Genomic DNA, 13,895 nt, shown 5'->3' on the forward strand with positions numbered 1-13,895 from the left:
ACTCTACTACCCAAAGCAATCTACAGATTCAATGCAATCCCTATCAAACTACCAATGGCATTTTTCACAGAGCTAGAACAAAAAATTTCACAATTTGTATGGAAACACAAAAGACCCCGAATAGCCAAAGCAATCTTGAGAACGAAAAATGGAGCTGGGGGAATCAGGCTCCCTGACTTCAGACTATATTACAAAGCTTCAGTAATCAAGACAGTTTGGTACTGGCACAAAAACAGAAATATAGATCAATGGAACAGGATAGAAAGCCCAGAGATAAACCCACACACATATGGTCACCTTATCTTTGATAAAGGAGGCAAGCATATACAGTGGAGAAAAGACAGCCTCTTCAATAAGTGGTGCTGGGAAAATTGGACAGGTACATGTAAAAGTATGAAATTAGAACACTCCCTGACACCATGCACAAAAATAAACTCAAAATGGATTAAAGACCTAAGTGTAAGGGCAGACACTATCAAACTCTTAGAGGAAAACATAGGCAGAACACTCTATGACATACATCACAGCAAGATTCTTTTTGACCCAGCTCCCAGAGAAATGGAAATAAGAACACAAATAAACAAATGGGACCTAATGAAACTTAAAAGCTTTTGCACAGCAAAGGAAACCATAAACAAGACCAAAAGACAACCATCAGAATGGGAGAAAATATTTGCAAATGAAGCAACTGACAAAGGATTAATCTCCAAGATTTACAAGCAGCTCATGCAGCTCAATAACAAAAAAATGAACAACCCAATCCAAAAATGGGCAGAAGACCTAAATAGACATTTCTCCAAAGAAGATATACAGATGGGCTACAGACACATGAAAGAATGCTCAACATCATTAATCATTAGAGAAATGCAAATCAAAACTACAATGAGATATCATCTCACACCGGTCAGAATGGCCATCATCAAAAAATCTAGAAACAATAAATGCTGGAGAGGGTGTGGAGGAAAGGGAACACTCTTGCACTGTTGGTGGGAATGTAAATTGATACAGCCACTATGGAGAACAGTATGGAGGTTCCTTAAAAAACTACAAATAGAACTACCATACGACCCAGCAATCCCACTACTGGGCATATACCCTGAGAAAACCATAGGTCAAAAAGAGTCATGTACCAAAATGTTCATTGCAGCTCTATTTACAATAGCCAGGACATGGAAGCAACCTAAATGTCCATCGACAGATGAATGGATAAAGAAGATGTGGCACATATATACAATGGAATATTACTCAGCCATAAAAAGAAATGAAATGGAGGTATTTGTAATGAGGTGGATGGAGTTAGAGTCTGTCATACAGAGTGAAGTAAGTCAGAAAGAGAAAAACAAATACAGTATGCTAACACATATATACGGAATCTAAGGGAAAAAAAAAAGGCCATGAAGAACCTAGTGGCAAGACGGGAATAAAGACGCAGACCTACTAGAGAATGGACTTGAGGATATGGGGAGGGGGTGGGGTGAGATGTGACAGGGTAAGAGAGTGTCATGGACATATATACACTACCAAATGTAAAATAGATAGCTAGTGGGAAGCAGCCGCATAGCACAGGGAGATCAGCTCGGTGCTTTGTGACCACCTAGAGGGGTGGGATGGGGAGGGTGGGAGGGAGGGAGATGCAAGAGGGAAGAGAAATGGGAACATATTGTATATGTATAACTGATTCACTTTGTTATAAAGCAGAAGCTAACACACCATTGTAAGGCAATTATACTTCAATAAAGATGTTTAAAAAAAAAAAAAAAGGGTGGGTGTATGGCCCCCCAAACATTTACAAGTATGCTTATAGCATCATTATTCATAATAGCCAAATTGTAGAAACAAATCAAATGTCTATCAACAATAGAATGCATAAATAAATTGTGGTATATTCTAACAATGGGAAACTATTCAGAAATGAAAATTAGTAAACTACAGATTCATAAACTACAGGTACATGCGAAACCATAGATGAATCTCACTAATTCTTTTGCTCACTAATATTGAGCAAAAGAGACAAACTCCAAAAACTGTACTACATTATTTCCTTTATATAAGTGTTAAAAGAGGCAAAACCAATCTACAATGTAAGAAATCAAGATGGTGGTTACCTTTGAAGAGGAGAAAGGAGGGAATGACTACGAGGGGTAATGAGGTGGAGCTTCTGAAATGGTGTTAACTGTTCTGTAACTTGCCCAGAGTGGTGGTTGCGAAGGTGTGTTTACAGCGTGATGGTTCAATGAACCATACACCTCTTATTTGTGCAGATTTCAGCATTGTTTTATACTTCAAATTAGGAAAATTTTAAAAAGATACCAAGGAAAGAAAAGAATACTCTTCAGGCATAGACAAAACAGGACTTTGTGCTGAATTTGGCTTTCAACTAGCCAGTTTATAATATCTGCTTTAGACCAGGGTTGCTAAATGTGATCTTCAGCAGGCCTCAAGGCATGTGGGTTACAGTAGCCTTTGGTGGTAGCATAAATCTATTCCTATAGAATTTGGAGTTGTTGAATGTTGGTTCTGGAAAAGACCTTCTGGATCATTTGATCCAGTGATTTTTCAAACCGGCCTCTCTGGCAGAGGCAACCCCTTAGATATTCCACAGAACAGTTTCTCAGAACAGTTTAAAAACCACTGATCTAGTTTAACTCCCTAGTGCTACAAATAAAGAAACAGGCTTAGAGAGTGTGTGTTACTACTGTGTTATAACTGTTCAGAGTTATACAGCTATTACTTGGTGGTAATGACCTGAGATTCACTGCCATCTGAAGGTACCGTATTGTGCTGCCCTGATGGAGAAGCCAAAAAATGGGAAAGTTACACATCTCAGGATCATAGTCTTTGGAGTAGAAACTCTCCTATTCTGTCACTCAAGGTGGCGGCAAAGCAAAGTTACTAAAGAGAAGCTGACATAAGAGATGTGTTGGAAAGTGTTTCATTTAGGGACTGCGCTAGGGAATACCCTGTTTGGTAACAAATTTGTGGGGCATTCTTTTACCCAGCTCACCCTTCAACTAGCTTCTCAACTCTGCCTGCACATTGGAACCACCTGGGAACTTAAAAAAAAAATACTCCTTCCTGGGCCTCCCCATAGACTAATTGAACCAGAGTCTCTGAAGTGGGCTGGAAAGAACTGGATAGTCTGACCCTCATTGAGCTTTACCGAGATGTGCATAGAGTGAGCTCATCATCTTAGAGGAGCTCTGAGTCTGAATAGCAAACTGGGCCTTGACACAAGAGGAAGAAACACTAGAGAGGAAAAAAAATCCCTCTGGTGGTAGCAAAACTCCAGGCTTTCTGCCTTTGTTGCTATGACCTGAGGACATGGACCTCTTCTCTATGGCTCCAGCCTCAGGAATGCAGCCCCATTCCCCCGGCTCCCCGCTCCCCCAATTCGTCTCTGGTTTCTCTCCTTATAATAAAATATTGAGAGAACCAGATTCTTAGGCTTCTCAATGACAAGTGCGATTAAAGTACATGGGTCTCATCCTTTGGCAGAACATGGAGTCTACCCCTTTGCTCAGAATGGGCAGAACCCAGGAGGACCCTTCTCTCAGGGAGGTCACCCTTAGAGATGCATTGGTTCTGTATTCCTCTGTCCAGCAAAGGGACCCTAACATCTTCCTAATCTGGGTTCTTCTCACCTTTGAACTGTAGAATGCCAGAGCTGGGAGGGACCAAGGAGGTTATCTCATGCAGTTTCCCATTCGATAGATAAAAACATCTAGGCCCAAAGTGACTTACATAAAGTCACACTGAATGCCAGTGGAAATGTCATGAGACAAACACACTTGGTCTGATTCTACACCCACTGCTCACTCCCTTTTTATGTCTTGAAAGTATTTTTTAAATACCTAAGATTCCAAAGGTACAGAAAAGCACACAATATAATATAATCTCACACTTATACCACCTAAATTTAACTGATTTTACCTTTTTAGCATATTTGTTTCAAATATTTAAAAAAAAATAAAATGTTACAGATTCAGCTAAAGTCCCTTCCAACCCATTTCTCTCCTCCCCCTCTCTCAGGAGTAACAACACTCTAATACTGGTGAATCCCATTCCCCTGAATGTTTTTATACTTTGTTCTACATATATATGAATCTTCTATAACACTACACGATATTGTTTTGTGTCTTAACATTTGACAAAACAGTATCTTGCAACTTCTTTATTCATATAACATTATATCTGTAATGTTCATCCATGGTATAGATCTAGTTAATTCATTTTAACAGTGGCATATTATCTCATTCCATTGATAAGCCCTATCTTATTATTTCCCTCCAGTAGAAAGTTGTTTCCAAGTTTTGCACAAATTGCTTTGCAGTGAACACCCTTGCACATGTATCTGTGTTCACAAGAGTTGAGAATTTCTATAGAGTGGAGACCTGGAGGGGAAATCACAAGATCCTAGGATATGTTCACCTTCAACTTTATGAGGCTTTGTAAAATTGTTCTTCAAAGTAGTTGAACCAATTTACACTTCTCACATCTTTACTAATGCTTATTTGGCTCAGACTTTTACATTTTAACCAATTTGTCAAATGTGAAGTAGCATTTGTTGTTTTAAATTTCCAGTTTTTGATTACTAGTCAAGTTGAGCATCTTTTAATATGTTTAATACTGAATCAGATTTCCTCTAATGTGAATTGCCTGTTCATCTCCCTTACCATTGGATTGTCTCCTGCTTACTTTTTAGGAGTTTTAAAATATTTGTTGGTTATAGTTTTTTTGCCTTTTAAATGCACAGCAAATATATTTTTCCAGTTTGTGGTTTGTTTGTTCACTTTGTATATGTTGTCTTTTGTTTATAGAACTTTTAAATTTAATTTAGTCTTATGTATCAGTATTCCTTAATGAATTATTCTTTTTGTTTTCTGTTTAAGAATTCAGTCTTTTCTACAAGGTCATATGGGTAGTCTATATTTTCTTATAAAAAATTGAAATTCTTGCCTTTAATATGTAGATTTTAATCAGTTTGGAATTTTGTATGTGGTATGAAGAAAAGATACACCTTATCTTTTAATACAACAGACACTAATTGTCCCAGCATCACTTACTTAATAGTTTATGGTTGTCCCATTGCATTGTAATGCCATCTCTGTTATATATCAAGTTCCCATTATTATGGGTGTCTATTTCCAGAACCTCTTTTACGTTCCACTTGTCTGTCTATCTATATGCCAGTGCCACGTTGTTTTAATTGCTCTAGCTTTATCATTTGAAGAGGCAAATTCCCTCTTCCTCCTAATTTTTCTTCAAAATTATTTAGCTACTTATCACCCTATAATTTCCTTTTAATCTTAGAAATGGCTTGTGAAGTTTTACAGAGATTTTTTTCAGAATCTTGTTAGAAATATATAGAATTTGATTAATTGGGGAAATATTATCATCCTTAGTGATATTGAGTGTTCTTATCTATGAGCATGGTACATCTTTGTATTTATTTAAATCTTTAAAAAATGTCTTCCGTACCTTTTTTCAAATTTCTTCATAAAACTGTTCCACATATATTTTTAGATTTATTCCTAGTTACTTTATAGATTTACTGCTATTGCAAATGTATATTTTAAATTCATTTCTTCTAAATGGATATTGTTGGTATATACAAACACCAGTGACATTAGTATATTGACCTTGTTTCCAGCAATCTTTCTTGTTAGTCCTTATATATAATTTATAGATTCTCTTCAATGTTTTGTGTAGATAATCATAATGTAACATCTTTATCCTTCATTTTCAGACTTTTACTTTTTATTTTCTTATTATACTAGTTATAATATCCTGTAAAATGTTGACTAGGAATGGTGATACTAAATGTATTTGTTCTCAAACTCCTTTTACTAGATTCTACCACCTCCTGCTTTTAGCCCTACTCCAAGATAAATTGTCTTGTTATATCCCACTAATCCAGAAGGTTTCTCAGTCCCTACTAACCCAGACCTCCCTATATAGTTGTGCATGTCCTACTAACCTAAACTAACCAGATCGCACTTAATAAAGATGTCCAACCCTCCATAGGATTTTCATTTGGATGGTCCACTATTCTCTCAGGTGCAATGTGTTTGAAGTGATTCAAAACCTTTCTATATATCTGTGTTCTTTAAAGGCATCACCACCCACCCAGGCTCAATAGTCAGAAATTTATATTCTTCTCTCAATTCCCACATCTAATTTATCACCAATCTTGTCAATTCTATATTCGAAATATCTGCCCAAGTATTCTCTCCTCTCCACTCCCAACACCAACGACTGGCTTAAGCCCTCAGTATCTCCCACCCTGACTATAGTATCAGTTTCCTAACTGGTCTCCCTGCCTTTCATCTCAGTTCTCACCTACCATTCTTCTTACTGCTACCAAGTTTATCTTTCTAAAATGCAAGTCTGATCATGCCTCGCCCAGCTTAAAACCCTTCACTGGCTTCCCAGTGTCTATTATATGAAGTCTTAGTAATCCAGCTGGTCACGCAAGGCCCTTTATTTACCCTGGCTAGCTCTCTAACATACTTTCCTACCACTCCCCACCTTGCTCTATAGTCTAGCAGAACTCAAGTGCTTATAATTCAGCTATGCTATTTCCTGGTTCCATGATTCTTCACGTGCTGGTCTCTCTGCTTGGATTACTCTGGCAAAATCTTATTTGTTTTCAAACCCAGATCACATGTCACTTCCTCCAGAAACTAAGGATTAACAGCTCAACAAATATTTATTGAGCACTACCTATATGCCAGGTACTATGCTATATGCCAGGCATACAACGATGAATAAGACATACTCCAAATGGTGCAGCATCAGTTGGTGACTTTCTTTCCTTGCCCTCCTTTACCTTTAACTGCCTGAAGCATAATTTTTATTTACATGTTCTTTTCTTTTCTCCATTCTTGATAAATACACATATAGATGTAGAAATGTCACAGTATTCTCAAATACAGATGCATATGCACATATAGACTCAGTATTCAGAACATTCATGGATACAGTTTCAACTAGGAAGTGCAATTATAAATGGTGAGATCATAAGCTCAGTACTTTGTGGTCAGAGCCTGGACCAGTCGACACAAAGAAGCACAGCATAACTAGAGTAGTAATTAAGGCTGTGTGCTCTGAAGACAGGTTGCTTGAGTTTGCATCTCAGCTCTATTACTTACAAACTGGGTGGCCCTGGGTAAATAACTGAATCTTTGTGCCTCAAGTTCATCAGCTATAAAATGGGGTCAATGATAGTCCTTGCCTCATAGTGTTGTTGAAAGAATTATTGAAGTTAAAACAAAAAGTGCTTAGAATAGTGCCTAGCACAATGTAAGTGTTTAATAGTAGTAGCTATTATTATTTTGCAGATGAGGACACTTTTGTCTCAGTCAGTATCAGCAGGTCAAATGATTTTTACTTCTATATCTAGCAATGAAAAAACTATTTGTTCTGATCCAAATGTATACTCTTATTTAATCTTTGTTGAATGAATGGCACATGTTGGCAAAATGACTGGCCCAGGAGAGCTCATGGCAGTGGAATGGAGTTTTTCTTTGTCTGGAGCTAAATGGCATATGTGGAAAGAAACTGCATTAGCACGCGCTGATAGAGTCAACTATACGCATTGAGACGTAACTAGGTGAGAGTGTATGGTGGTATAATTAAGAGCACAAGATCTGGAATTAGGTTGCCTCACTTAGACTCATAACTCCACCACTTACTAGCTTTGTCAGCTTGGGCAAGTTACTTCTTTGTATTTCAGCTTCCATTCCATAAAATGGGATTGATAATAAGTTCCAATTTCATACAGTTATTGTGGGAATTTAATGCGATAATGCATGTAAAGCACGTAGAACATTACTTGGTACATAATATGTAATAAGTGATGAAGAAAAAAAGATGCACATAGTAGACAGAGGACCATATAAAGTTAACCTAAGTGTTCACTACAAGAGAAGAAATGGAGGTAGATGTTCAGTTGAATGAGTGATTCTCAAGAGAAAATAAGGGAATTTTCTAATTCTACTACACTTGGAATAACCTTTGTTAAAGTCATTATTTTGTTGTTGTTGTTCCTATGTAAGCCTCAACGTATTCCCCCAGTTATGTTTGGGTTAGACCACCAGGCTTTCCCAGAATATGTTCCATGGGACATCTGCCCTAAGATATGTATGAGAAAAAAGGGTTTTGTGGTTGAACAATGCTGGGAAATGCTGCATGACATATTCTCTTGGAAATTCAAATGTATATTAGCACCCTAAGGGGTTGATAGGTCCTGGAAAAATGTTTCATTTAGTTTAACCCAGCATTTCTTGAATATATTTGATCAAAGAGCCCTTTTTCCATATATAATTTATTAACATTCCATGGAACTACTGTTCCATGGAATAAACATGGAGAAATGCTGACTTCAGTGAATAGCAAAATGACCTTAATACCAAAGCAAGGGCTAAGGGAGGTATAGGTGTGGGAAGGAGAGGGCTCATACTTTTTTAGACTGGATTGAAAATTTCCCTAGAACAATTCTCAAAGCCAGGAATCACACAAATCCCTCAGGGTCACAAACTCTCAAACACATACAAGGTTCCTGGGAGCACGTGCAGGGTCCCTGGAAGGCGTTGGGGGAGCACCCCTCACTCACATTGTATCCTGCTGCTCCTGCTGTGCTGGGATCCCACTGCGGAAGATCCAAAGGCTCCTAAACACACTGTGCCATCTGCCTTTGGCCATGCACTTCCTGATTTTACTTCCTACTTTTTAGAAGAGAAGAGGCTACAAGAAAACTATTTAAAGTGGAGAGGCCCTATTGGGGAACCAGAGGCCAGACCCAGGAGTGGAGGGGGGAGGAGGGGATTTGGAGAGAAGAGACTGGGTTGAAACCTCCAGTCAGATTCAGGACAAGGATGCTCCTCTGGGTGGAGGCGAGATGAGGGACTCCGGTAGTGCCAAGCGAAGAGGAGCCTTCCTGGCAGAGCAAAACAGGATATACACTTAGGAGAAATAATACTGACTTCTAAGGTCGGTGAGCAGAATAGGAGGTCCCTGAGGGCAGAAACCATGTTCAATGCATTTTTATAACTATTTTCTTCAGGAAAAAGGTGGTGGCTAGGAGGAGGGGGGAATTGTGTTTGTTACAGAACGGGGAGCACAGTGAGAAATCCCTGATAAAGGAGAGGTGTATAAGGTGGCTTGCTGTCTATTTATATTGGCCAGTGTTCATGTCACTTTCCAAATGTCATTGGCTGGCTGGTTCCTGAAGGCAACTGTGCCTTCCTCCTCTGATTTGCTTTACCCCTTACTTCCTACCAAGGAAGAAGGAGAGACTGGGAATACATCCTAGGTGGCCTGGTGCAAAGAGGCCTAGAATCTTTCATCTTGGGAGGCTGAGGTCTGTGAGGGGCTGCTGAGCTGCATTCAGGATGGCAAATAATAAGGCCTAAACCAATATTAACGATGCCTAACTATGGATGGTGGGAGCAGGATTTTTTCTTACTGCCATTAATTTATATTTTTTCTAACTTTTCTATAATGAGCACCCTTTTCTTTTATAACTTGGAAAATTAGGTCTATTTCTCTAGTTCACACCCCACCATCTTTATTTACAGAAAACCTGAACAATCATTACACATAAACTTTCTATTAGAGTGTTTTTAGTGGGGGAAAAAATGTTTTCCAAGCACGTATGAGTGAATGGAAACATACGGCAGGAAATACTCCCTAGAAAGTTATATCCACATAATTCTACAAAGAGTGAGGGAGAAATTTGCTAGGGGTAAGATTTCCGAAGAACTTCTGGGGAAAATGGTAACAGGCTCTTATAGGTGGGAGGCAAGAGTGGCATGAGATGGTGTTTCGGCGAGGAGAATCACCTGGCAGCCTGCCTGGGGGCGGTGGCAGGTAGGAAAGGTGGCCGCGGGCCAGGGCGGGGCGGAGCAGGAAACGGCGGCGCGCGGAGCGGGAGGCGGAGCCGCGGGGAGCTCCCAGGTGGACTGGAGGCGGGCGGTACCTGCCCGCGGAGCTGGACCGGTCCTCCTGCCGCGCTGCGCGCAGTGAGCGGAAAGCGGGGGGATTCTTTGGAGAAGCGGTGCGCCCTGAACCGGCCGCTGATGAAGACAGACACAGTGTCCCTGGAGCCCCTGAGCTGAAAGGGACCGGAGAGGGCCGGCATGGGCCCCGAGCTGCCCGCACCTTGGCTGCTGCTCTTCACCTGGCTCCCAGCAGGTGAGCCGTGGGAAAATGGGTCCCACCCGGGGCCCAAGGGGAGAGGAAGCCATTGTTGCCTGGCCTTGCAGAGCTGGCCACAGGCAGGACAGCGGAGGCCTGGGCCGCGCTCAGGTGGCTCTTGGCACGGGCGCCAGGAGTTGCGGGGACTGAATCGAGTTTCTGCCTGTGGGAACCTGTTGTTTTCTTCTTTTATTAGCCTAGGCCCTTCCGAAACAGGTGCAGCTAAGGAAGAAGCCAGGAGCCTCTGGGCTTCTCCTCCTGCTCTTTAGGCACTTCTTGGTTTCTAAAGCCAAAGTGATGGAGGCGGAAACACCACTCTTACAATTCCTAATTGTAATTCTTAATTCCCACTTCTGCCCCTGGGCACCCCATCCTCAGAATTAGGACTTTGTAGCCAGCAGTCATCTAGGTCAAAAGAATAATAAAAGAAGACTTACAGACAAAAATCCCATTAGGGTATAAAACCCAATCCTTAAATCACCAGCATGATGTTTTAAAAGCTGCTCTATTTTTACAAAGAATATTGATATATGTCAATCCCGATCTCCCAATTCATCCCTCTTTCCCCCTTTGGTGTCCATACGTTTGTTCTCTACATCTGTGTCTCTATTTCTGCCTTGCAAACCGGTTCATCTATACCATTTTTCTAGATTCTACATATATGTGTTAATGCATGATATTTGTTTTTCTCTTTCTGACTTACTTCACTCTGTACGACAGTCTCTAGGTCCATCCACGTCTCTACAAATGACCCAATTTCGTTCCTTTTTATGCTGAGTAATATTCCATTGTATATATGTACCACATCTTCTTTATCCATTCGTCTGTCGATGGGCATTTAGGTTGCTTCCATGACCTGGCTACTGTAAATAGTGCTGCAATGAACATTGGGGTACATGTGTCTTTCTGAATTATCGTTTTCTCTGGGTATATGCCCAGTAGTGGGATTGCTGTGTCATATGGTAATTCTATTTTTAGTTTTTTAAGGAACCTCCATACTGTACTCCATAGTGGCTGTATCAATTTATATTCCCACCAACAGTGCAAGAGGGTTCCCTTTTCTCCACACCCTCTCCATCATTTGTTGTTTGTAGATTTTCTGATGATGCTCATTCTAACCGGTGTGAGGTGATACCTCATTGCAGTTTTGGTTTGCATTTCTCTAATAATTAGTGATGTTGAGCATCTTTTCATGTGCCTCTTGGCCATCTATATGTCTTCTTTGGAGAAATGTCTATTTAGGTCTTCTGCACATTTTTGGATTGGGTTGTTTGTTATTCTAATATTGAGCTGCTTGAACTGTTTATATATTTTGGAGATTAATCCTTTGTCCATTGATTCGTTTGCAAATATTTTCTCCCACTCTGAGGGTTGTCTTTTCATCTTGTTTATAGTTTCCTTTGCTGTGCAAAAGCTTTTAAGTTTCATTAGGTCCCATTTGTTTATTTTTGTTTTTATTTCCATTACTCTAGGAGGTGGGTCAAAAAAGATCTTGCTGTGATTTATGTCAAAGAGTGTTCCGCCTATGTTTTCCTCTAAGAGTTTTATAGTGTCTGGTCTTACATTTAGGTCTTTAATCCATTTTGAGTTTATTTTTGTGTATGGTGTTAGGGAGTGTTCTAATTTCATTATTTTACATATAGCTGTCCAGTTTTCCCAGCACCACTTATTGAAGAGACTGTCTTTTCTCCATTGTATATCCTTGCCTCCTTTGTCATAGATTAGTTGACCATAGGTGCGTGGGTTTATCTCTGGGCTTTCAATCCTGTTCCATTGATCTATGTTTCTGTTTTTGTGCCAGTACCATATTGTCTTGATTACTGTAGCTTTGTAGTATAGTCTGAAGTCAGAGAGTCTGATTCCTCCAGCTCCATTTTTTTCCCTGAAGACTGCTTTGGCTATTCAGGGTCTTTTGTGTCTCCATACAAATTTTAAGATTTTTTGTTCCAGTTCTGTAAAAAATGCCACTGGTAATTTGATAGGGATTGCATTGAATCTGTAGATTGCTTTGGGCAGTATAGTCATTTTCACACTATTGATTCTTCCAATCCAAGAACATGGTATATCTTTCCTTCTGTTTGTGTCATCTTTGATTTCTTTCATCAATGTCTTATAGTTTTCTACATACAGGTCTTTTGTCTCCTTAGGTAGGTTTATTCCTAGGTATTTTATTCTTTTTGTTGCAATGGTGAATGGGATTGTTTCCTTAATTTCTCTTTCTGATCTTTTGTTGTTAGTGTATAGGAATGCAAGAGATTTCTGTGCATTAATTTTGTATCCTGCAACTTTACCAAATTCTTTGATTAGCTCTAGTAGTTTTCTGGTGGCTAAAGGGTATATTCTTAAAGTAAGCAAATTGCTAAGTGGACAGAGACTTCAGAAAGTGGAGCTCCAGGTGTTCATGAACCAACCATGCAGTGTGAGTAGCCAGGATACTGAGGTGGTCAAATAATACAGACTGCTGTATTTGCCTGGCATTCGTTAAGTGGAAGCCTACCTGCGTGACACATTTTAGAAGCAAAGAATGCTGAACACGGAAAAATCCTAAGTTCATGAAGAAATACAGTTTACATTGTGACATATACACACATATATGAGATTTATAAAATAGGAACAAAAGGTATACACACACACACACACACACAACCAGTTACTATGTTGATAAAAGAATAACAAATTAACATTAAATATTACTTTAATAACATTTAAATTCATAGAAAGTAATCCCCAAATTAACAGTATTAAATAGAAAAATCCAGCAAGTTGATTTTCTCAAGACCCACTGCAAACTGAGGTATGAACTTTGGAAAACCCTGCATTAGAACGTATTCATTTTGGTCTGTCACCTTGTTCTCTTCTGTTTCTAAAGAAAAGTCAACCCAGCTCTCTGATTAGCATCCAAGTTTCTGCAGTTGTGAAGTGTGGGTCAGTAGAGAGATTATGTCAGATGTGGGTACTGGCTAGTTGGTGTGGCTTGGGGCCTCTGAGGTCAGGAAGTCCTGTGAAGTTACCACAGTCTTTATGTTTGGAGCTTTGGAGAGATGGGTTGTCAGAGGGTTTTGTGCATGTGTAATTCTCCAAACTGTTTTTCCTTAAAAAGAAAGAAGTTTTTATCACACAAGTGAGATTTGCTTCTTAATACAGAGCCTTAAGTTAAGGCTAAAGTAAGTTCCTATAGCCCTTTGCATTATTGGCTAATAGCTCTGGTTACCTTCATCCAACCTCAAAGTTTATTCCTGGAATGAAAAGTTTAGATTCTGCCCCCCGCCCCCCCCCCCACTGCCAAATTCTAAAAGGTTGTGTGTTGTTTGTGCTTTTGTGAATATTTAAAAAGATCTTAGAGGGGTGTTAACTTATAGACACACGTAGCTATCAACTTATATTATTCTTTGGGAAATCAGACAGCTGACATCTAAGGGACAAGATTCTTAGAGAGCATCTAGACCAGGAGCTTTCCCTTGGTGGTGGGGGTGAAGGTTGGGATCATACTGAAGACCTAATGACATCTTGGTCCCTGATACAGTAGATAGTAAAAAGTAGAGCTTCTCAGGTGATGGATGGGGGACTGTCCACTCGACTCCTCCCTTGCCCCCCACCCCCCTGCCATGAGGCTCCCTGAAGTACCTCCCAGAACCCCAGTGCTCTGCGAACACAAGTAGAAATCACTCCCAGTCCTTGTCTTCCCCTCCCAGCCAGTT

At 39.8% G+C, this 13,895-nt stretch overlaps 1 protein-coding gene across 4 annotated transcripts in view; it reads left to right on the forward strand.

Annotated features, from left to right (window-relative positions):
- The first annotated feature begins 10,043 nt into the window (after positions 1-10,043).
- The window catches only part of ILDR1 (immunoglobulin like domain containing receptor 1), a 41,930-nt gene continuing 38,078 nt past the window's right edge, over positions 10,044-13,895 (forward strand). For all 4 annotated transcript variants that reach the window (XR_005019626.1, XR_005019627.1, XM_036849503.1 and 1 more), the window contains exon 1: positions 10,044-10,194. Coding sequence is in view for 2 of the 4 variants with exons in the window: in XM_036849503.1 (XP_036705398.1) it covers positions 10,140-10,194 (55 nt within the window). In the remaining 2 variants the exon portion in view is untranslated. The remainder of the gene's footprint in view (positions 10,195-13,895) is intronic.

This window comes from Balaenoptera musculus, chromosome 4 (genome assembly GCF_009873245.2).
Source record: "Balaenoptera musculus isolate JJ_BM4_2016_0621 chromosome 4, mBalMus1.pri.v3, whole genome shotgun sequence".
In the NCBI taxonomy this organism is placed as follows: Eukaryota; Metazoa; Chordata; class Mammalia; order Artiodactyla; family Balaenopteridae; genus Balaenoptera; species Balaenoptera musculus.